The 23894-nt window shown below is 49.0% G+C and overlaps 2 protein-coding genes and 1 long non-coding RNA gene across 7 annotated transcripts in view; 2 read left to right on the top strand and 1 right to left on the bottom strand.

Annotated features, from left to right (window-relative positions):
• Nucleotides 1-5829, top strand: part of GIGYF2 (GRB10 interacting GYF protein 2) — a 112485-nt gene extending 106656 nt beyond the window's left edge. For all 5 annotated transcript variants that reach the window (XM_064485269.1, XM_010999009.3, XM_064485271.1 and 2 more), the window contains one exon: nucleotides 3988-5829. In XM_064485269.1, coding sequence (XP_064341339.1) covers nucleotides 3988-4055 — 68 coding nt within the window. In that variant the 3' untranslated portion in view covers nucleotides 4056-5829. The remainder of the gene's footprint in view (nucleotides 1-3987) is intronic.
• On the bottom strand, nucleotides 458-23642 carry LOC135321172 (uncharacterized). The gene is made up of 3 exons (XR_010380726.1): nucleotides 23542-23642; nucleotides 5849-5976; nucleotides 458-572 (listed from the first exon to the last, which is right to left on the bottom strand). It is a non-coding gene; the product is annotated as an uncharacterized LOC135321172 (long non-coding RNA).
• On the top strand, nucleotides 15743-22561 carry SNORC (secondary ossification center associated regulator of chondrocyte maturation). Its single transcript, XM_031452427.2, has 3 exons — nucleotides 15743-15888; nucleotides 22117-22299; nucleotides 22383-22561. The coding sequence occupies exons 1-3, from the start codon at nucleotides 15816-15818 to the stop codon at nucleotides 22490-22492; spliced, it is 366 nt and encodes a 121-aa protein (XP_031308287.1). The 5' UTR covers nucleotides 15743-15815; the 3' UTR covers nucleotides 22493-22561.
• Nucleotides 23643-23894: the final 252 nt, after the last annotated feature.

Raw genomic sequence — 23894 nt, forward strand, 5'->3', positions numbered from 1 at the left:
TTCATGAAGGGAATTATTTCTTACAAAAAGTAAATTTTTTCTGACCAGTTCAAAATAAGTAGTCAGTGTTTACTGGGCATCTCAGTAAGAGCTACACCTCATGTGCTGTAGGGAATAAGAAAGGTAGTAACTTATTGTATGGTGCCTTAAAGTCTTGTTTCATATTTAATATGCATTTCCCTAGAAAAACTTTCAATTTAGTTGGAAAATAATGCTAATAGAGAACAGTAAAAAGTTGTTTGAAATTTTAAATGCTGATTTGTGTGGAAGCAGACATAATTCAATCAGATATTCAGAGAAAAGAGCCAATGTTTGTTGACATTTACTGTATGTATAATACGATTGTCAGAATTACTCTGCATTATGAGGTGATATTCCACCTTTACCAATGAGTAAACCAAGAACGTTTCCCAAAGTCACACAGCATTCAGCCCTGGGGCTGAGATTTCACAGCAGGCCTGTTATCTCTTCACTCTCCTGTGTCACCCATGACTGTTCTTGTTTAGCATTGAGGACCAGTATGTATCTTCATACGAGGAAGCTTCGTGGGAAAGGTGACACCTGAATCGGGGCTTTGAAAGACAGGAAGGTTAGGGAACAGTGTTTCTGGAATAATAAACAGCATAGCAAACCTGGTGGGCTGCCTGTGTTTCTTAAATTGACCTAAGAACCTCACAGACAATGATGAAATTAAAATTATTCTGTATGAATGTGAACTAGGCTATTATATAAAACCAGGCTGTCTGGAACAGAATGGTTGTATTGGCAAAGACAGCAGGTTGAGAAGTCAGGCAGACCAGTTAGGAGGCTGCTGTATAGACGAGGTGGAAATACTGGTGGCCTGGAATAGGGTTTTGGCAGTGGAGATGGAGACGTTAGATGGATTTCTGAAATTTAGGGGATAGACTTGGTTGGACAAGGAAAAGGAAAGGTTGTGGCATCAGGATGGAAAGAGTTGCCCATTTGCTAAAATGATGAGCACTGGAAAGTGGAGCAGGCTTATAGAGAAATGATACGGTGTTCACGTGTTGGGTGGATTGAGCGTGAAAAGGCTGTGAGGCGTCAGACGGAGATGAAAGAGCTGAACGCGACGAGAGATAGATTGTTCCCCCGCTCTGGCTTTGGTGGAATCCACACTTCAGGGGTTTCCTGCCCTGGAGGAATCAAAATGTCAGTAACAAAAATCTGCCTTTGAGGATTGCCTGTTGGAACTGGTGCTCTGCAAGCTGGCTTTGGAAACCTAGAGATCTGGCAAAATTCTGTTTTCTTCTGCCTGTCTTGGAAGTTTATGTTAAGGATGAATGAAACAGTTCAATTTTATCCAGTTTTGATAGAAATGGTGAATATAGAGTTAAGAGTGTTCTTTCAATTCTGGTTGTGGATTCTAGCTAAGGAACCCCTGCTTTTTAGCTGTGCCACTTGGAGTGGTGGTGGTAGGTTCTCAGAGAAAAGGTTCCTCTGAAATGTAATAAAGGTTTTTGGATTAAATGTTTGATCTGACCCCATCTCCTGTGGCCTAAGAAAGAAAGGGACTTAAAATCCCCCTTCAGGGGAATGAGAAATAGGTCATTCTAGGAATAGAGTTTCAAGGAATCTGTCTTGAGGGGGGAAGAAAAAATTAAACATAAGGAAAGTAAAACTTCAACATAATATTGAGACGGCTCATTTGGGTGGGGCCCTTGCTTGGAGCATTTAATGAGAATTTCTGTTCAACTAAACCTCCTTCTAGAAATTTCTCTGATACTTACTAATTTCTGCCCTTTATCTACTCATTTCCATTTATTATTATTTTTAATTAGTATCTGTCTTACTGACTCACTGATTAAGAAAACTTGACAAATAACCATCAGTCACAAGTTCCCTATGCATATAGTGGGAAAACACGTTCAAATCTGATCCCAAAGTATCCATTAAGAAAGTAGTCACCGATCAACAGAGAACTTTGCTTCTAAAACAGACTGTCAGAGAGGCCCAGCCTCATTTTAATAATCGTGTCTTCCTTTGTACTCTTTGGATTTCTTCTGGGTTTTAGAGCTACCAAGTGCCGTTGTGAGCTAGCATCCGGTACTTGGGTATGAGACACACACACACACACACAGTACCATTTTTCCTCAGTCATAATTCCTTATATAAATGGTCTCCCAAACTTTAAAGAAATCATGTGAGCGAGAGTCTGTTATTCTGAACCAAACAGAATGTAGTCTTCAGAGCTGGGCTTGCTGGGCTTAAATCCTTGTCTGTATAGCTTGAGGTCTTGGGACACCCCAGAGCTTTCCCTTGTATCAAATGCGGAGACGTGCCCTCCTTGCTGGTTTTCTCGGCAGGTAAATGAGACCATGTCTGCTAAAAGCCCAGCCCAGTAGTCATCAGATTATAGCAGTCAGTGCTTATTAGCTCTTTTTGGCCCCAAGCTTTTTCCCCCTTCTTGTCTTTGTATGATTAAAACTGTTTTAGTTTGTGTTCCCACTTTTATTGCATGTAGCTCATTACTGTTTTTATCACATTTCATTTGCTCTTGAGATATACATGAAGTCAAAGGAAAGTCTGCTTCAGAACAGAGTAGTAGCTCGTTTCACAGACTGTTTGGTCTTTAGGTTTTTACACTTACCTAATTAACCTGGTATTTTCAAACATGAACACTAAGCCTTTCATTATTTTCAAGAGAAAAGTCTTGCAGGTTATGAGAACACAGTTGACGGATAGAACTCGGGTTGGGGTTTGGAGTCCTGGTCTCTCCCAATAGCAGGCCTTGGAAGCAGCTTGTACCACAGCTTCTTTGGTCAGTAAATAGGCATGTTTATGTTTTCAAATCATGATATTTTTGAATCAAGAATGTAATATAATTAAGCTGTTTTTATTATGTAACACATTTTTTGTTTATTATTGGTACATTAAAATGTGTATTTGTTTGAAAACTTGAATATTAAAGAACAAAAAGGAGGGGACAGACACTCAAATAATATTAACAGAACTGCTTTTAGACTGGAGAACATCGCCTGTTTACTTTTTGATATTCAAATAGCAACTGAAACAGTTTGGAGTTTCATTTAGGGCGGGTGAACTGAAAGCTTTTTAAGAGTCACTCATTCCAGAGAGGCCCTGTTAACAGTACTTTTTAATCAATCTCTGGCTATGGAGTTTACTGAAAAATTACACATGGCTGATGGCATTTAGGTTTTTAAACCTCAGTAGTCTTTGTAAGCACTGCTTGTTGCCTTCAGTGGCTGTGTTAGTATTGCTTTTTCTAAACTAGATTGTATTTTGGTTAATCAGTATTGCTAAATGAAATTCTTGCCTTTGCTGGTCTGCTTACAATAGTTTGAGTTAAATAAAGAGTACTTTAATCTTTTCATGCCGCCTACGGTGTGACAGGAGGACCACCTGCGGGTGCTAAGCACTTGCAGCGGGGCCATCCATGAAGCCTCCTACTCCCAAAAGCAAAAAGCTCTTGACCAGAACTTTGACAGTTTTTGACCCAGAGTATTCCCGATAGTGAGTGGGGCTGAAGTTGTATTATTCGCACTCACATTTCACAGTCATCTGGTCAGGTGGTTACAGAGTATTTAGTGTGTTATTCCTGCCCTCCCCCCACCCCATTCTATTAAGGTGCACCTTCTGAAGGAACTTTCCACCGCAGCGAGCCTGGCCTGGCCTCGACACTCATTGACACCCCAGATTCTTCTCAGGGCTCTCTAAGGCAGTGGTTTGCAATTCTCTTTAAGCAGTGATGCAGGGCTGTGTGTGTGTGTTCCCTCCCTAATTAAATTATATCAGAACCTTAAGAAATAAAACAAATAAAAATAGAATCTCTCATCCAAAGGGCAGAAAACTACTGCTTTGCCCTTTATCCTTCTTTGTTCTCCCTCCCTTTAGGATCCCTGAGGGTATGCTCAAAAACACACTTAAATTCCCCAGCCTCCTGCCTAGAATTAGAGACACATGGTTGTCTGGGTGTGGTCGGTCACTTACTGCCGATGTTCCCTGCAGGGTTTTCAGTCAATGCTTCGTCGGAGCGACTCAATATGGGTGAAATCGAGACCTTGGATGACTACTGAGCACCTGCCAGCGGACTGGCCTTCCCTCACCTCTCTGCCGACCATGGATTCTCCACCTTTGGACACAACACTTACTTACCGTATACTCTTTATCACTGCAACAAATCACAGAACCGGTCATCTCAGGCTTTTTCTTCTAGCCCTTTGTGTCCAAGATTCTTTAAACCATTTTTGTTGGTGAGCATCTCAGACTGTAGATAAGTGGACCGGACCCTGTGTCTCGGGGGTGGCAGTTGGGATTACTCCCCAACAAGGCTAATTTTGGGCAGCACGTGTTTACTGTGCCGTGATTTCACCTACTATAATCCCAGAAAGTGTGTTGGGATCTGCCAATAGCAATTTACTTTCTCTTGTCACTTTTTTCCTTCTGTTTTGTTTTTCTTCTTCTTTCCCACCCCCACAAGGGCAAAGGGTCTAACTGGTGCAATCATGAAGAGAGTTAATGGTAACAGACATTGGCCAGCAACACAACGCCCGTGGACTGTGACTTGAGTGTCCAGCAGAGACAGTCAGAGCTCTTCCAGTCTGAAGGTTGCATGGCCACTGCTAACTTTGGGATTGCATCAAAGAGGCCCTGAGTGGGGTGGAGTTTAGATTGGATTGGTTTGATGTTGCACACCCCTCGGCCTGTTCTTTCTGAGCTTCCTTTCAGAGAAAGGATTCTTGTTTTTCCTTCATTAGATAGTGACTTCCAAGCGAGCTGGCCTCTCCCCCGGCGCACACCGACCCGACCGGACGAAGGAAGCCCTGTGGCCTGGGGGAGGGACTCATTTTTAATTTTTCTTTCTTACAAAAACTGATTTTTCCCATAATATTTTTACTTCAGAGGACTAGGACCAGTTTGTTTTGGGCCTTTCTGCTGAAAATTTGTCTCGTTTAAGAGGCAGTTAGGATCTTTACCATATGTATGAATTTGTATAATTTCATTTTGGATAGGGATAAACTTTTGCTTCTGATAAAAGCCCGGAATTTCATCTGGTTCCTCAGAGCATTGCGTGTGTGTCTTGCTGTGGCCCCGAAAGGTTTTGCTTAAAGATTCTGGAATGGCAAGTTGCTTGCCTTTTCTGAAAAGAGAACATACAAAACCTGACCATCTTTAAGACCTTCATCCATGGAAACCACTATACAGGAGTTTGCAGTGGGATGGAGGGGATGGGAGAGAACGGGAGACAGAAGCCTGGTTCTGGCTCTGGTCGTGGCCTCCTAATACCCCTCACTTCAAATATAAATGTATTCAAGCCCTATTTATAAACAAATACTCTTCCTGCCTCCACCAACCCCCCACAGAACATCAGCTGGGATTGCCAGTCACACTTTGGTCTGGAGCCTTCGGACCGTCCGTCCCTGAGCAAGGAGTGCTGTGGTTCGGGAGGCTCCTGGTAGAGCACCTTTTCTTTGTCGTCACTGCCCGGAGAAGGTGGAGTTGCTCTGAGAGCAGTTTGGTTTTGGATGATTATGTTTGGTTTCTGTTTTTATTCTTTTGGATCACCATTCTCCCCATCCCTTCTTGCCTCCCTCCCTCCTAAACGTGTACAGTAACTATACAGAGACTGCTACAAACTTGTATATAGTTTTTGGATCAAATAGCATGAGGAGATGGGGAACCATTAAAAATTGGGACTCCTGCTCTCCTTTGCTTTGTAAATTCAAAAGTGGGGGGTGGGGAGGAGGGATAGTTAAAATGTTTACAAAACTTTAAGCTCCCTCGGAACTTTTGCCAGTGTGGAGGAAAATAAAAAAGAACTTAAATAAAACCTGGTAGTATTCTATCTGAGTACACCTCCTGTACTCACCCTTGTCAAGGCTGACTTGTGCACTAAACCGTTTTCTTGGCACCATGGAAGAGCTCCAAACACGTGAGCACCCGAGACACGGAGGCAGCCGTGGCTTTCTCTGGCAGGCTGTGGAAGGCTGGCCGGTTCTGTATTTGAGAATGCAGCAGTCAAGGTAAACATGGGTAAGTTGGTTAAATGTCTTTCCTCCTTTGTCCCTTCCTGCGGTCTCCTGCCCCCACGACACAGACACACAGCCCTGAGGGTGCCCCTGCAGAGCCAGCCCACACCTTCCACACTAGACTCTACTGTGTGCTCGTTCAGGGAAATTTTAAAAATAAATAAAACACAAACATCTAGGGGGTGGGGTGGGCAGATTTAGGGGAGCAGAGTCACTTTAGTCATTGGAACATTCCATTTGCTTAACCAGGAGGCTTGCTTCTACCTGAGGAATTTCCCACATAGCAGAAAGAAACCACTCTTTCCTAGGAATGTTTGTTTCTCAGTTCTCTCAATTTTTCACATTCTCATTTGCTCACTCTTTCACTTCCAGTAACTATGTTCTTATCTCTTTACTCTGTAAACTTACTTGCAAATTATCCTACCTCTTCCTGAGTTTTAAAGTATTTGTTTTGTACACTGTTTGCTTCCAGTTGTTTTAAGTCAGAGAACTAAAAAACATGCCCAGACAAGATTGATTATGAACACTTCCCCCAAAGTAGTTGATGTTCTGGTCACTCTTGCTGTATAACAGATCCCCTAAATTGGCTTACGATAGCCTTTCATTTTATTGGTAATTCTGGGAGTCGGGACTTCGGGGGAGGGGCTCAGCTGGGCAGTTCTTGCATGGTGTCTCCTCTGGTTGTGGTTAGATGTCAGCTGAGGCTGCTATTTTAGGAAAGTTCGATGAGGTTGGCGCCAAGATGGCTCATGTGAATGGCAGTCGATGTGGGCTGTTGACTGGGAACTCGGCTGGGTTGATGGCTGGAGGAGCTATGTGTGCCCTCTCCAGCATGGCAGCGTCGGGGTAGGCATCCCCTAGAGAACCAGGCAGAAGCTGCATCACCTTTTCTGACCTATACTCAGAAGTCACATAGTGTCACTTCTGTGGTGGTTTATTCTGTCAAAGTAGTCAGAAGCATTCAGATTCAGGGGGTTGGGAACATGGTCACCTCCCCCATGTCCCTTGATAGAATGAGCGGTAAGGTCACTTAGGAGAGCATATGGGGTGGGAGATACTTTTGTTGCATTTTGGGGGCACTATCTGCATAGAATGAGTACACATATATATAAGGAACTTTAACTCTTCATTGGCTCTAAGTTGGATTCTTTTAATTTCAGGATAATGGTACTTTAGGCTTTATTTTAAATATTTTTCTTTTAGGGCAATCATTTTATTTGTATATGCACACATACATAAATATATACACGTAACTGCAGTATGTCATTTTATACACCATTTTTTAAATTGATCAGGTAAAGACATTGAAATTTACTTTATACAAAATGCCTCCTTTGCATTATGAATGAAGTGTGTGTGTTTCTGTGCTTCCAGTGTGGGTAGCAGAACTTCACTGACGGAGCAACAGGCATGCATATTCCAAATAGAGTAACATACAATCAAGAACACATTCCAAATGGAAGTTGGCCTCATAGTTGATGGGCTTTTTTAGAACAAAAAGGAAAAAAGCCCACCTCTGGAGGATGGCTCTGCCCCTGCCTGAGTGCAGGCAATTCCTGTTGAAGAAACTGCAGTGGTTGCTGGAACCGTGGAGAGCCTGGGGGCCTTGAAGCAGCCAGATGTATGGATGTTGGATGCCCTGAGCATGACCATATAGCTTTTGGTAGTGTCAGTTCTGGATGGGGAATCTGGAACCTTTGGGAGAAGAGGGAATGTTTTGCAGCTAAAGAAACAACCACTGCTGTGGTTCAGTGTATGGGAGAAACGGCACATAGATGCTGGGGAGCAACAGAAGTAGCCTCCTCCCTAAAAGCTGCCATAGCCTCCAAGTGATGACATCATGGGGATGAAACTCACGATAGCCCCAACACCCAGTTCAATCCAGTTGGTTTTAAGCAGAGACCTCATTTCTTTAAGATTGTTTATTTATCCCTCCAAATCTCGGAGTGGTGGATTAGTTTCCCTTGATAGCAAATTGCTTTTTCTTTTGAACGTCTCCTTTAGCATGAGAAGTAGTCCTGAAAATGGTCAGTGGGTCGGTATTAGGTTTGGGTGCATTATTACAAGACAAAATAACAATGCTTAAACAAGGTAGCTTATTTCACAGGTGAAATGTGGAGGTCATCGGCTCAAGGCTGGTGTGGCTCAGGAACCCGGGTTCTTTCCTTTCCACCATCCTGATTTGTGGCTTTCGTCCTCAAGGTCACTCACTGTCGAAGGTGGCTACTAGAGCACCAGTCGTCGTGCCCGTGTTCCAGGCAGGAGGAAGGAGTGGGGTGAGGCAGAAGGAGCACCTCTCTGCTCAGTCAGCCCCCACTGAGGAGCTCTTTTGGGAACCCTACCCAACATCTTAAGACTTAGCAGCTGGAACACAGATGCGTAACTACAGTTAGATCAAGAAAGGCTGGACATGTGGGGGGTTTTGCTGAGTGCTTTGCTACCCCAAGTACTTTTGGGATTCTGTTTCTGAGAAATGTAAGGAATGAATATTCCATTGGCAGTTAGTCTCTACCACAGCCGTTCTCTTTAGGCTTCTGCTTTGCAGTAGGAAGAGTTTGGGATGCTTGAGTTTGTGCACACCGACCCATGGGAAAGGAATCCTAGCATCTGCCCCAATGAGGGGCTCAGAACAGGCTTCGTTCCGTTCTCATGCAGAGCTGGGAACCTGGAGTGGTTTCCCAGGGCTCAACCTTGCTGTGTCCAGCATCTCCCAATTCTACACAGAATCTAGGTTTTTGGTTGTTTTTTTTCCCCCTTTTTTAAGGTACCCCATGGCATGAAACTGGTTTTGTGAATGAGGGCACTGGAGTCAAGCTGTCAGATTTGAATGTTGATCCTAACACCTACGTTAGGCATGTATTTATTTCCCTATTTGTGAAATGGAAACTATCAGGTAGTTGTGATCTGGAACTTAAAATGTAATTGCATAGTATGGTGCCCAGCACATAAATGCTTGATAAATATTTGTAGGCCATTTTGCAAGGGAGAAGGGAGTTTGTGGGCTCATGTGCAGGTGCAGTAGAGCGTGTTAAATAGGGCTAACCTTCCTCTTAGATGTCTTAAAATTAGTGCAGAGAAGGAGCCGTTAGGGAGGCAGTGTGGCGTGGGTTCCAGGTGACTGGATGTTAGCACCAGCCTCTTGATTAACTATTCCTTCCTGTCCTGTCTCTGGGCCTTGCTTTCCTTGCTGTCAGATGAGGGGGTTGGCCCAGATCATCTGACGAACTTGAAACAAAAATCAGTCCCTGAGCCCCATGTCCCAGAGTTGATATTTATGGTGGGGCCCAGCACTGGAAATCATTTTTTAAGTGCCCTAAGTGATTCTAATGGACAGCCTGAGTGGGGATCCCCTGGCTCAGCTGACCTGTGAGGTCTCCTGCTCTCACCTCCTTACTGTTGTGTGCAAATGTGATCTGTGTGTGCATCTGTACTTCTTTGCAGCATACTGCTGACACTTGGTGTGTGCAGATTTAGCACGTGTGTTTTAGTGTGAGTCCTTGACAAGTACCCTTTGTGGTTGTACTGAAGCAGACCGAAGTCAGAGTGTAAGCATGGTGAGTCTCGTTTAAGGTACAGAGTTGCTTACTTGGATTTTCTGGATTTCCTTTGGTAATATGAAATTAAGCCCTGAACAGGTCAGGGCCGCATCATGAAACACATATTCAATCAAAAGAAATGGGCCGGGGAGGGGGAGAAAGAGAAGAATTGGTGTTGAAGGATAGGAAGGTAAGGTTACTGAAGGATTAGTTAACTGTAGGGAAACCACTAATTCCATATCCAGTGGTCAATCATTATATCCATTTCTAGGTGACACTAAGGTCTCTTCAGTTTGCTTATAATCTCACCTGCTATTTAGTATCCTACAGACTAGATTTTATTATTATATATATATGTATGTATATACACACACACATATGAAAAGTGGTGTAGATATATGTACATACGCACACATACTCAACAAGGAATAAAATATACATCAGTTCTTGTTTCTATACCTTGTCATGTAGGTAATATTTGTCCAACTTCCTTATTTACTTCCTATTTCATGTTCTTTTTGCCTTCCACCAGCCCCCTCAGTTGGTGAGTGACCCAAACATTCATCCCCAAGGGGTTTGAGTCCTCAACAGTCCTGAGGTTATTGCAGCTTTCATCTTTAATTACTTTTTTCCAAGTTCACTTTTTATTTTTTTATTGAAAAAAATGTAAGCATATATAGAAATAGTGTCTTAGTTTGGGTTGGGAGGTCCCATGATCTAGGTGCTGCCGGATCCCAGGGTCTGGTGACAATCATCTTGTTTGCAGATGGCCATCTTCTTGCTATGTCCTCACGTGGCAGAGGGGGAGATCTCATGTCTTTCTCTTTCTATCCCATCTTTTTCTCTTCTAAAAATCATCTTTTATCCCATTATGAGGACCCCACCCTCATGACCTAATCTAACCCTAAACACTTCCCCAAGGCCTCAACTTTGAATATCATCACTTTGGGATTAGGGCTTCCAACCTACAGATCCTCACCTTTTTTTCTCTTAGACTATTTTAAAACAAATCCTAGGTATCAGGGAGTCACTCATAAATATTTCAGCGTGCATGGTAACAGAAAAAGATACCTTAAAAAATAAAAACTACATGCCAATACCACATTAACAGTATTGATAATTTCTTAATATCTAAACCCAGTCCGTGTATGATTTTCTGATTATCTCAAAAATGTCTTTTTACAGACGTTTGAATCAAAATCAGTAAGGTTCATGGATTGCATTTGGTTGCTATTTTTAAGTCTTTTTTAGTCTCATCAGTTTCCCCTCAATTTTTTTTTTTGAAAAAGCAAAGATCATTTACGCACAGAATATCCCATAGTCTGGATTCAGCAAGGAGCATCCTTATGGTGTCAATTTGTTACTCTCCCCTACTTTTTCTGTAAACTAGTAGTCAGGTTTAGAAGCCTGACTAGATTCAGAGTGTCTGCTCCCCCTCCGAGAATCCTTAACTGGTGTACGTCCCGCCGCATCACAGCAGGCACGTCAGCGGGCGCTCTTGTCTGCTTGTCCCGTTTTGGGTCAAAATTCATCAGTCCTGTTGCTATCGGGTCGATACGTCCATTATAAAAGTTCTACTGATCTTTCATTTAGCAGTTTTAATGTTCATTGACGATCATTGCCTATGTCTTGTTTTACTAGTGTTCGAAATATATAGAAATACCTTTTGCGGGAGGGGGGACTCTTTATATTGAATAATTTCAGACTCAAAACTTGCAAGAAGAGTAGAAAGAACTCCTACATATCTTCCACTCAGATTCTCCAATTGTTAACATTTTTACCACATCTGCTTTATCATTTTCTTCTGGATAACCACTCATTTTTATGACTCATTTGAAAGTAAACTGCAGACATCATTTGAACTGCAAAATCATTTGAAAATAAACTGCAGACATTATGTCCCTTATCCCTAAACATTTCAGGATGTGTTGCCTTGAAACAAGGACATTTCCTTACAGAACCACAGTGCAATGATTAAAATTAGGAAATAAATTATGTAATACTATTAGTTAATTTCCAGGCTTCGTTTGTATTTCACCAATTGTTCCACTAATACCTTTTATAAGGAAAAACAAAAAGGTACAGGGTGCCATCGTGACTGCTTTTTGTATTTGGATGTCATGTTTCTTGGGTCTTCTCTAATCTGAAACAATTCCTCTATTTTCATACCTTGAAATTTTTTAAAGGACAGTTATTTTATAGAATGCCCTCAATTTGCCTTTGTCTGGTGTTTTCTCATGATTGCTATATGCACTTGGGCAAAAATACTACAGAACTGATGTTACGTCCTCAATGCAACATACTAGGAGGCACATGATGTCAGTTGGAACCATTATTGGTGTTGACTTTAATTACTTAAGGATGGTAATCTGCCAGCTTTCTCCACTGTAATGATTTTTATCTTGATGGGAAATACTTTAATTCTTGCTTGAACAATTAGTGCTTGGCAAGCTTTCCTGTAATGTATTAGTCAGACTTCTATAAGGAAGAGCTTTACACACACACACACACACACTATAGGTTATAATCTGATACTATTTTTTGTGCACAAACTGTCCATTTGGAGCCCCTCTAAGTTGGCTTTTGTGTCCTTTTGCCATATCCTTTTCATCCTTTGAGCACTTTATTACTTTGGCATGAGATATTCTAGGCTCATTTACTTTTACTTTTCCAGATGGAATTAGCCATTTCTCTAAGGAGCCAACTGATTCTGCAAGGGAGGCCTGAGGATTTTGTGAGTGGAAGATTCTCAGATTTGTTTGAGTCTACCCAAATACCCTCATTCCAGATCTCAATGTCTCATTCCTTCCCAATCAGTGCCATAAATTTCGCCTAAAAGAATTGACACAGCTGTAAATTCAATTTAAGATTGTAATTCTGAAACCTGCACAAATTTGGCACCTGATCTGCTGCCAGTTAAGCTCTGCATCTGTAAGAAATGAGAGATTTTTAAAAAGACTGTTATAGAAGCACTCTAGGTCTCTGATCATGCCTTAAACTTCAAATTTAAAGCCCTGATCTTGTTTTCTATAAGCACCCAAGGCAGTGAAAGAAAGTAGCCAGTTCATCTCACTATCCTTTTGATCATATCACTACTATAAACATGAAGTGCAGCACCTACGTGGTCCTTTAAGCCTTGTCTTTAATAGGCACTTCATGTTAACAACCACAAGTCATAACATATGGTATGTCGTATGCTGCCGGATCTCACTTATGAGGTCTTCCTGGCATTCAAGCTCAGTGGCAAATCACACTCGGAAACACATTTTTGAGGGTCTGCTTCTCAGGACCACAGCAGGTGCCAAGCAGTTTTTGGTCAGAGCCTGACTAGGAAACAGAGTTTTACTCTAGGTATTTCAAACAGAAGAGATTTAATACAGGAATTTGTTACAAGACTGTCTAAAGGACTGAAAGGAACAAAAGAGGGAAGGTAAGGTGACTCACAAATTAGTAACTGCAGCTCAGAAACTGACACTAGCCTGGGCTGGAGGAGCCAAAAGATTGCTCAGAGGCCAGAGCACTGTCCACTGAGGCTCTAGGTTCAGCTGCCTGACCAGGACCCCAGAGTCTGCGCTTCCAGCCTTCTGAGGCCGCTCCTGCAGTCACCTGTTTGTTACTGAAGTTACTGTAGCCAGTGCTGCTGCCGCTGCTGCCAGAGACACTGTCAGAAGTCTGAACTGGCAAAAGTCACTTCTCTCCCACTTTTCATCTCCCACCAGTCCCTGCTGTTGGCAGATGCCAACAGAGAGTGAACTGGCAAAAATCTCTCAGGAGCATCATCTGGGGATCTGACTATGTTACGTTGCTACATTACACTGAATGCGCACAGAAAGGTGAGGGCGTGAGGCTGAGAGCAAACAAGCAGCACAAACATATGAGGGAACAAGTAAGAAGATGCTTGATGTTAATTCTGTCCTAGAAATCCCAGCTGATTGAATTCAAGTATTAAGTTCCTGTTACATGCCGGGCATGGTAGTGCTAGGTTCTGGAAATGCACTTGTGAATTAAACACAGTACTGGCTGTCTGGGACAGTCACATAGTAGGAACAACCAATGAACACTTGAATTAAAGGCACCATTACATATATCTGACAAAGGATTTTTATCTGGGATTCGCATACCAAAAAAACAAAACCAAAAAAACCCCTAGAAATAAATTTGAAGTGATAGGCTACCCTGATAAATATATCAGCGAGAAAAAAGAAAAAATGAGAAGACCCTTCACAGAAGAGGACATTCCTATGGTCAGTAAATAAGGAAAGGAGTTCAGCTTTATTAGCCATGGAAACACAACCACGGTTACACACTCCTGCCTGCCTGTCAGAAGGACTAGAAGCACAAAGACGGGCAATGCCAGGTATTGGGAGGATGTGGAGCAACTGGAACTCTCATACTGTTACGAGCATAAATGAGAAACCTGCTCAGCAGCATCTGCAGAATCTAAACACTACTCTCTGACCTCGCAATTCTATTTTTAGATCTGTAACAAGAGAAACTAGTGTATGTGTTCACCAAAGGACAGCTACAAGAACACCCATAGGAGCTATATTCATAGAAGTTTGGACCTGCAAATAACCCAAATGGACATAAATAAATGGATAAAATGGATACAAGAATGGATGAGTTGTGGCATATTCACAGAACTGAATACTATTCAACAATTAAAAAAAAAAAAAGCTACTGCTACATGCAACAATGTGGATGAATCTCACAGGATGCTGAACAAAAGAAGCCAGACGCAAGAGTGCCTGTCACATGATTCCATTTATTTGAAGTTCAAGAGTAGACAAAGGTAATCTATGGTGATAGAAGACAGAATGGCACTTTGGGGGTACTGACTGGGGAGGGGCAGGAGGAATCCTGCTGGTGTGCTGGAAATGTTCTATATTGATCTGGGTGGTGGTTACACAGATGTATACATATATGAACGTTCATCAAGTTGTAACCATAAGATTTGTATTCTTCACAGTATATATAGGTTATTCCTCAAAAAATTAACCAAAAGGAAAACAAGAGTTTCATATGAATATAAATGCTAAGAAGAAATTTTAAGCAATGTGATGGGTGGATGGGGAACTGAGTGATCAGTGCTGAGACCTGAAGAGTGATTAGGAGGTAATGAGCTGAGAGACTCTGGGAGAGGGGACAGCAAATGCAAAGGCCCTGAGGCAGGACCAAGTTTGGTGTACTGGAGGAACCTAGACAAGGCCAGTGGACTGAACATAGCAGGGCCAAGACAAGTCCTTCGTTTGGCTTGTTGTTCTAAGAGCAGTGGGAAACGATGAAGGGTTTGAAGGGGGCAGGGAGGGAGGAGTTGGCATTACTTTCGGAGAGACAGACGTGGAGAATAAGGGAAAGAGACTTTGATGACTTCTAATTATGTGGCCAGGACGTCTGGAAGGTGGGGGGCTGGGATTTCACTGAGCAGGGCTGGGGAGGCAGTGGAGTCAAGTTTGTTTTGGGCATGTTAAGTTGGGATGCTCATCAGATACCCATAGGGCTGTCCCGGAGGCAGTGGGCAACGGTGCTGAAGTTGTGGGCCAGACCGGGGCTGGAAACGTGCGTCATGAGCACACAGGTGGTGTTTTAAGCCCCAGATACCTGCGAGAAAAGAGAGAGAAAAGAAGAAGGGACACAGGGTGTCTAATGACATGGGCTTTTCTGGAGAGACGAGCTGCCAGAAGGTTTGGGTTGAAACTGCCTTAAAAGTGCTGCTTGAACAACCTCTGTTGAGCACCTCTCCCTGCCAGGCATCGAGAGCCCAAACGTGAGCAGAACTTGGCCCTGCTCCGTGCTGACAGCCTAGGATTAGAGTCTCCCAAGCCTGGGCCATGAGCACTAAAATGCAGATTCCTGGGCCCATCCGTGACCCACTGGAACACAGTGGCAGGGCCATCTGCATTTATCAAGCTGCCTTGGTGAGTCTTTGGCACATGGGGGTTTGAGAATTTCTCGCTTTCAGTGGCCCAGGAGTATGTGCATGTGTGTGTGTGTGAGAGAGAGAGAGGAGAGAGGGAAAGAGGAAATTGCTCTGAGGGTGGGGCTGCTCCAGAGTTCAGGAAAGCGGTCAGTTCTGTAAGCTTTGCTCTCTGTGTGCGTGTGTGTGTGTGTGTTCGTGTGTGGGGGGCGGGCACGGTGTCCCAGGAGGACAGAGTTTGCATTGATGAAAACCCTTCCCAGCCCTTTGATGCCTCTTTCCCTCCGCCCTGAAGTTAACCAGCTCAGTCCTCGGTGCATCCCGCTCGCCGGCCCCGCTCACTCCCGGGCCAGGATGGCATTCTGTCTGGCCCTGCGCATGGCGCTGCTGCTCTTCTCTGGGGTCCTGGCCCCCGCGGTGCTCACAGGTAAGGGCGCTCCCTGGGCTTTGCTGCCACCAGCCTCCTAGGGCCGAGAAGCATCCTTAGGCCAGAATCTCTAATGCCCACAGGGCAGAAGCCATTCACGGGAATTCGGATAGGTGTTTGGGGGTGATTCTGTGAAGGATTCCCCTGAGACAGGCTGGCAGCAGCTCCATCAGAGGTCTCAGGAAATCGTTACTCAGAGAGACAGTGACCTCTGAAGTAGGAGGGTGACTTGGGGAGCAGGGCCAGGGACGTTAGCTGCCTAGGAGACATGGGGATTACTCCAGCACTCAAGTCTGAAGGCTTCCAGATCTGGGAGTCAGGAGCAGGCGCCAGGCACCGAGTAAGCAGCTGAGGGGCCGAGGCCCCAGGCCCCAGGATTAAGACCACAGAGCCCTGCCATTTACTTTTCAAGCCCTGCAAGGCCTTCCCTGCTGACTTTCTGAAATGTCCTTTGAGACTGACGATCCAGGTACTGCTTCCACCTTGGGAAAAAATTCCAGAGGGAGCACAGGGCTCTGTAAAGCCCCTCTGTAAAACCATGAGGATGCTGAACTTAGACTCTGCACTGAGGTTGAAAGTGGCTGGGTCTGGGGTCTGGCAAGAAAGAGGGTCCCACCAGGCTCAGGGTGGCAGGATGCTGGAACCTGAGCCCCAGTCCCGGGCAGGGCCATGGTGCCCTGCACCAGGAGGAGCTGGCCCAGGCTGGCCTCGAAGCCTGAGAGAGAAAAGACAGATGGGTCGTGGGCAGTCTTTCTCCTGGAAGAGAGCAACCTGATGGCCATGAGGTGGGCCAAAGGGAAGTGCTTCAGGGCCTCTGTGGGGAGTCCTGGGGCTGGAGAAACGTGCAGGTGGGGTGAGCCCTGGAGACCCTCTCTGCAGCCTGCGTTTTGGGGGCAGTTTCTGTGGATCTGGGGGGGGACAATGATACCACTGTGTGGATGTGGTGCTGGGGAGAGCTGCTGGGGTATGTGAAGCCTGGTGGGACCCCCACAGCCACACACCTGGGAGGAAATGGGGGGCGCTGAGGAGCCTGGGTCAGGGGGCTTCTCTCCCGATGCCCTAGGAGGCAGCGTGAAGCCTGGCTTAGTTTCCGGCTCTGTCTTCCTGGCTGTTTCTCAGCCTCTACTTTTCTGTGTGACGGGGACAACCACGGTGCCTCAGCCTCCCTTGCAAGGGACTGTAGGTCTACCAAGTTCACACACATGAGCTTTCAGGACTGGACAGGCATCTGGCAGCACTCAGTACGTTAGGGGAACGTCTCTAAACTTCCCCAGCCCCTCTGCTGGGTGCAGGGTAGTCTCAGGGAAGAACGACCTCCTCACAGGCCTGGGAAAGCACCCAGCCACTTTTTCAGAGGAAGAGGCAGCAGCCGGGCAAGCCAGGGGGCTGGTGTGGTGCCCAGGGAATTGGGGAAGTGATCTAGAGTAGGGCGGCATCTTCCATGGCTCCCCTGTGTGCCCCCTCCTCAGTGAAATGCTTCTCCTGCCTGCTGGACACAGTGGGTGGGGGTGAAGGTGCCGGCGCCTGTCTGCCCAGGTCTGGGGCTACGTGGGCAGCTCCGGTCCAGTGCCTTGGTCCCCGTGCAGCCCGCTCTCCCAGCCTAGGCTGCTGGCCAGAGGTGCTGGATCAGACTGCATACACAGCCTGGGTGGGTGGGCTTTGCCTGCCGCCACAGGAATGCTTGGGGACAGCCTCACGTTTGGCATTGCCAGGACTCACCTGGCCTCACCTCCCTACTTCCCTCCACGTGTCCTACCAAAGGCAGGCAGGCCAACCCCACGCTGGAGTCTTTGGGGTTCTGGCTGCCTGTTGTTCTTCCTGCCATTCTGGGAGGGAGGGTGTTTGAGAGGCTCTCAGTTGCCCCTTCCCCAGGCTGGAGGCTCAGAGGTGCGTACCAGGCCCAGCAGGCCCCTGCCTGCTGGGGGCCTGTGCAGGCAGGCGGAGAGGGAGTGGCCCTGCAGCTGAGGTCCAGGCCCGGCCTGCTGCCCTCCCTGCTGGTCGTCCGTGGCTGCAGCTACTGGGGTGGGGGGAGCAGGCCAGGTTGAGCGGGCGGGAGGCCAGGGCAGGGATGAAAAGGCCCTTCATGGCTGCACAAAGACCGTCTGTGAGCTCGGGCGCCTGGCCTCAGGGTCCAGTGGTCAGAGTGAGCGTTAAACAAACTTATTTACCAAAAGGCAGGGTGGCTGGGGTGGTGGGGCTGGGGGAGAGCCCACAGTGCCCAGGCCCGTGGCAGGGTCATGAGGCCCCCACTTCTCCCGGTTTCCTCAGTCAGAGCACAGAGTCGCAGGGCGCTGCTTATTCTGGTCTTCGGTCCTCCTCCTTCTCTGTCCTCGCATAACATCCCTGCTCGCCTTCCATGCCTGCCCATGGGTCCCATCCTCCACGCCTTTGCTCATGCCAGCCCCTTTGCCTGGTATTTCCTTCCCCCATCTTCACCCCTCCTCACATGTGGGCCAACTCCCTGACAACTGCTCTGCTCATGGCTCCCCAGAAGGATAGGTTTGGGGATAGATTTGTCTCCCCATCTTACTATGGCAAACTGAGAAAATACAGAGGCATGTGGATGAGGAAAAGGAAACGCCTGGCTTCTTGGCTGCTGCGCCTGCTTTGCTGAAGGGCTGGGGGCTGAGTTCGGGCTGTGGTCCTGGCCCACGTAAGCGGCCGAGGCACCCGCCTGGGCTCGCAGGGAGCTGGCTGGCCGCTGGGGCCCTGGCTGCTTGGGTGCAGGCGAGTCCTTGAGTCCTGGATCAGCTTTTGGGGGGTCTCCTGTGGTGGTCACCTGCAGGAGCCGCACAGCCCCCAGAGTGGCCTGTCTTGTGTTCAGCTGGGTTGCCCAGGCCAGAAAGACGCTGGGGCAGAGGCAGAAGCTGACAATGGCCTTGACGGCACAGTTATCAACTTGTGAGGGGCGTGAGAGGTATGGTCCAACCCCCGTTTCACAGGTCGTGAAGTGAAGTCAGGCAGCGAAGTCAGTCCACCAGGGTCCCAGGATAAGGCTGTGATGGAGCCGGAATTTGGACCCAGCCCTCCTGATTTGGAAGCACATAGGTTCAGCTCCTCAAGCTTCAAAGACTGGCTAGGTCTTGGAGTAGGGGCAGGAGGTGGGCGTGCACAGCAGGGCAAGGGGGGCCGGGGCTAGTGTGACTGGCAGAGAGGGCCCAGGCTTCTGTGAGGAGCAAGAGTAAGGCTGGGTCACCGCGCGCAGATGGAGAGGGTCTGGGCGGGCCCCCCAGGTGCCTGCTCAGAGGGCCCACTCTCCTCCAGAGATGGCTCCCAGGTTCTGGAACAGGGCAGAAGTTGACTGCTAGCTCCTGGGAGTGAGCCCCTGCCCTCCAGGGGCTGTGGGACCTGTCACTCCTCTTCCTGAGCTTAGGGCTGATTCCCCAAACACCACCCAGGGTGGCTGGCCCTGGTACCCAGTAGCCCTGTGGTGGCCTGCCTCCCTGGCCAGATGCCAGGCAGCTGGAGGTGAACTTTGGCTGGTAGTGGTGGGACGGGGAGGTGCCTGCCTGCCGCTCTGCCTTGGGTGTGTGGTGAGCAAGTGGAGCCAGTGATTTGTGCATTTATCTGGGAGACAGGCAGTCTGTAAGCCCTAGACCTCAGGGCCTGCCAAGTGGTGGGCAAACCCAGGCCTTTTCTCTGCCCAGCCCCTGGGAGCCTGAGGCAAGCAGGCCTAGGGCCTGGAGCCTTCCATGGCAGCTGCAAGGCTACAGACCCCATCCCTCCCAGGCAGCGACAAGGGAGGCCTGACAGAGTCACTTCCCCCTTCCTCACCAGAAAGTCCTTGAAGTTGGCGGTGCCCTAGGGTGGGCCCCAGACACCAGCAATGCAGTTCAGCCTGGGCCCTGTGAGCAGGAACCCCTCTCTCACCCCAGTGCAGGGGCCTTCCGCCCCAGGAGGCCTCCTGGTCAGGGATATTTCTGAACAGGCTCACCGTCACGGACAAGCCCCGGGAATGTGACAGTGGTCCCTGTCTGCAAGCTGAGCCTCAGAACTGGTCCAGGCGAGGCCTGGGAGAGGCTGCCAGGGGCAGGGCCTGGGGAGCCAGGGACCTTATAAAATTTTATCATGAAAAGACTTTAAGTTTACAGAAAAGATACAAGAACAATTCAATGAACTCCAGTAGATGCTTAACCAGGCTTCATGGACTACCAGCATTTTGCCATATTTGCTCTCTGTCTTCCTGCCTCCTCACTCACCTATCTCATTGCTGAACCACTGGATAGTAAGTTGCAGACATCATGTTCCTTTGCCCCTAAATACTTCCTAAGAACAAGAATATTCTTTTACATAAGCAGAATCAGTCATCCAATCAGGAAGTGAAAACTGATGTGGTACTGTTACCTAAACTACAGCTTTATTCACAGTTCACCAGTGGACCCCATAACGTTCCATCCAGAATCCAGTGTTGCATTTTGTTGTCACAGCTCCTTGGTCCCCAATCTGGAACAATTCCTTAACCTTTCTTTGTCTCTCATGACCTTGACATTTTTGAAAGCCTAGTTATTTAAGACTACCCTGGAATTTGGGTTTGGCTGTTTACTCATGATTTGTCCCAGGTAGACACTGTTGGCAGGAGAGCCCCAGAAGTACCTGTGTGCCTTCCCAGAGCATCCTCTGCTCCAGGAGCCAGTGATCCTGGAAGCAGACTGTAGGTCTGGCTTGTCTGTGCACAGGGAAAGCGCTCAGGGTTGGAGCTCACAAGGAAGAGAGGTGCCCTAGGGACCTGCAGGTGGGCTGGCCAGGGCTGTATTAACCAAACCACAACTTCCCTGGATGTTTCTTGGGGAGCACAATCGGTTACTGTGTTGTCCAGGGGCTTCAACCCCCAGGAGCACTTAACTGCCTGGGCCCACCTAAGCTTAAGCTGAACCTTGTTTTTCTCTGAAGCAGGGATACAATAGCTCCTAGCCACAGAGCAGCTGGGTCAATGAGATGGTGTGCTGCAATACCTACTAAGCCCATTCTTGGGACTGCTTTGGGGCTGAGCATCCCTGGATCACAACAGAGATCAGGTGCAGGGGGGCCCTGACCCCACTCATGACTAGGATGGGGAGGTCTGGAGCCTGCCTACCATCCTGATCTTGAACTTGACTGGGTGTCTGGGGCTTCCTGTCTGGGAGGGTTGGATGGTCCCAGGCTGGGGTGTTGCTGTGGGGTTCCTCACACGAGGATCCTTGAAAGGGGGACAAAATTGGTGTGGGCCGGCTGGGGCCAAGGTGGGGGATGGGGCTGGGGTTATCATGCAGGCCTTTCAGCCTATCTCTCTTGTTCTCTGGGCCCCCTAAATCCTGCTAACCCCCAACCCATGAGCAGAGAAAGGCTCCTGCAGAAAAGGCTGCCAGAGACTGATGTGCTGATAGAGCCCCAGCTTGTTTCGGAGGTGGGGAGGCTACCCTTTCCTGGAGCTTCCCTTACACTGACCACAGACACCTCTGGCCCACCCCTCTGGCCCTGTGGTCTGGGGGCTGCAATGTGCTAGCATCACAGTTTCCTAGTCTATGGCGGCCCCTTGAGCTTTAAGCTTCAGACACTGGGGGGCGTGCATAGGCACACGTGGTGCCAGAGCCCATGCTTTGTGGGCTGCTCCACTCTGCCCAGGTTAAGGGATGAAGGAAGGAAGGAAGAAGCAGGATGGGCTGCCCCCAGGGTGTGGGGTGGGCCTCTCCACCTCCTGCAGCAGGAACTCCTGACGGCCCCAGGTGGGCAGGAAACCCTGGTTCCTGAAGAAGGCACTGCCTCACCTTCCTGTGCCTTCTCCAGGGTGAAGGCTGACTGGTGTCTGCACTGTGTGGGGAGGGAATCCCTCATAAGTGTCACTTCCCTCCAGGCCTACAGAGCCCAGCAGTTCAGACGGAGGACCCTGGGCTCTACTGGGGGACGAAGTGCCCTGCCCCATGGGCCCCCCTGTCCCCACTGCCCAGAAGCTCTGCTGCCAGCCCAAAGTTCTCACAGCTTTCTCCTGAGAGGATCTTTGGTCCCTTAACACCCTCCTTCCCCACCCATTTGTCGTCTCAAGGGCAGGGAGGCAGCCTGGTCCCATAGGGGCTTTGGGGTCACACGTGGGCCAACTGGCCTCCAATGCCTCACCTGTGAACCCGGAGGGCAAGTACCGTGCTGAGCCCCAGGGCCCCGCGCACAGCGCCCCTGCCCGGCCGGTTAAGGGCGGGGGCGACCTCCCTGTCGGCCCTGCTGCCTGGGCCCCCTCACCTGTCCTTGGCCTTGCAGCCGAGGGCCCGCAGGAGCCCGTGCCCACCCTGTGGAACGAGCCCGCCGAGCTGCCGTCAGGAGAAGGCCCGCTGGAGAGCACCAGCCCCGCCTGGGAGCCCGCGGCCAGCGCTCCGCCGGCGCCCACCGCCGCTGCGAGCCCCGAGGACAGCACCGCGCAGGAGCGTCTGGACCAGGGCGGCGGTACGGGCTGGGGCGCCGGGCAGGCCGGGAGGAAAGGGTGGCGGCGGGGTCTCGGGGCTGACGCGGCCCTCCGTCCTCCGCAGGCTCGCTGGGGCCTGGCGCCATCGCGGCCATCGTCATCGCCGCCCTGCTGGCCACCTGCGTGGTGCTGGCGCTCGTGGTCGTCGCGCTGAGAAAGTTTTCCGCCTCCTGAAGCGAATAAAGGGGCCGCGCCCCCGCCGCGGCGCGACTCGGCGGCACCCCGGGTGCGCGCCCCCGTGTCTCGATGTGTCCGCGCGTGAGTGTGTGGGCGAGCGGGGGCGGGCGACGTGCACGTGCTCGGGGCTCGAGGTGCCACGGCGATGCGCACACCGGCGCGTGCCTGCGCTCACGTGCGCCGGCCCCTCCCCCCCACCCCGCGGGAGCGTGCGCGCGTGCGCCCGGGGCTGCCGGGGTGCGGGAGTCGGGGTGCGGCGCGCTCTGGGCAGGGACCTCGGCGAGGCCGTCGGAGCGCGGGGTCTCTGCACCACAACCCGCTGCTTGTCCCCCGAACTGCCTGAATCCTGATTTCTGCTGGTCCCCTCCTCTCGGGCCCAAGAGTGCTGCGAGCGAGCGCGAGCGCGGACCAGCGGGAGGCCGCGCGGGCAGGAGGCCCGCCGTCCTGTTTCTTGCAGCCGGGCTGAGCGATGGCGGGGTCAGGGTGCCGGGCAGCAGGAGCGCCTTCTGAGGGCTTAGAGCCCCAGACCCGCTCCCTCCGGACCCCTGGGCACCCAGTTACCCCAGGAAGCCCCAGGAGCAAACGAGCCGAGGAGTGGAGCCCGGGTGCTGTGGGCCGTCCCCGCTCCCCAAGCCCCCAACCCGCAGCCCCAAGACCACCTCCCACGCCTGCTGGCGTCGAGCTCCACGTATAAGGGGCTTTGCTGAGCCTCTGGCAGAGCAGGGAGCCCCACGCGGGACGGCTGTTTGGAGAAAGAAAACGAAAAGGCTTTTCAGGCTCAAGTCCCCTCACTTCAACCCTGAAATGGTGGGGGCTGAACGAGGGTATGAGGAACCACCAGCCGCACAGGCTTCCCCTTTCGCATCCCCCCACCAAGCTTGGCCCAGACGCTGTGTCCTAGATCATAACCTTTGTCTAACATACTCCGCGGGAAGCCTTTTATAATTTAGAGTGACTTAAAGTAGTGACTTACCTAAAAAACAAAACAACCTCACAAAATCCCAGAAATTAAAAAACAAAACAAAACAACAACAACAGTGGCTTACCTGTTCTGGGTGCAGCAGGAAAGAAGCCAGAACTGCGTCCCTTCCCCACACCTCAAAGGCCCTTGGAGTGAGGGCCCTAAGGCCTGGGGTGGGGACTGTCTGCAAACCCCAGTGGTGGTTTAACACCTGGGCTACAAGAGGAACCTTAAGAGTGCTGGTGGAGGGGGCTGTGCCTCTCCCTTTTTTTCACTGTTGTCTCTTAGCAACTATTTTGGCCTCCTTGGTTTCCCTGAGCTCCTGACTACACCTATTCAGGCTAAGACCAGTTTTTTCCCCCTCGATATGCCAGATGAGCACATGTGGTACCCACACACACTCCCCAAAACACATCATGGCTTAAAAATTTCTGCTTG

Source organism: Camelus dromedarius, chromosome 4 (assembly GCF_036321535.1).
Source record: "Camelus dromedarius isolate mCamDro1 chromosome 4, mCamDro1.pat, whole genome shotgun sequence".
NCBI lineage: Eukaryota > Metazoa > Chordata > Mammalia > Artiodactyla > Camelidae > Camelus > Camelus dromedarius.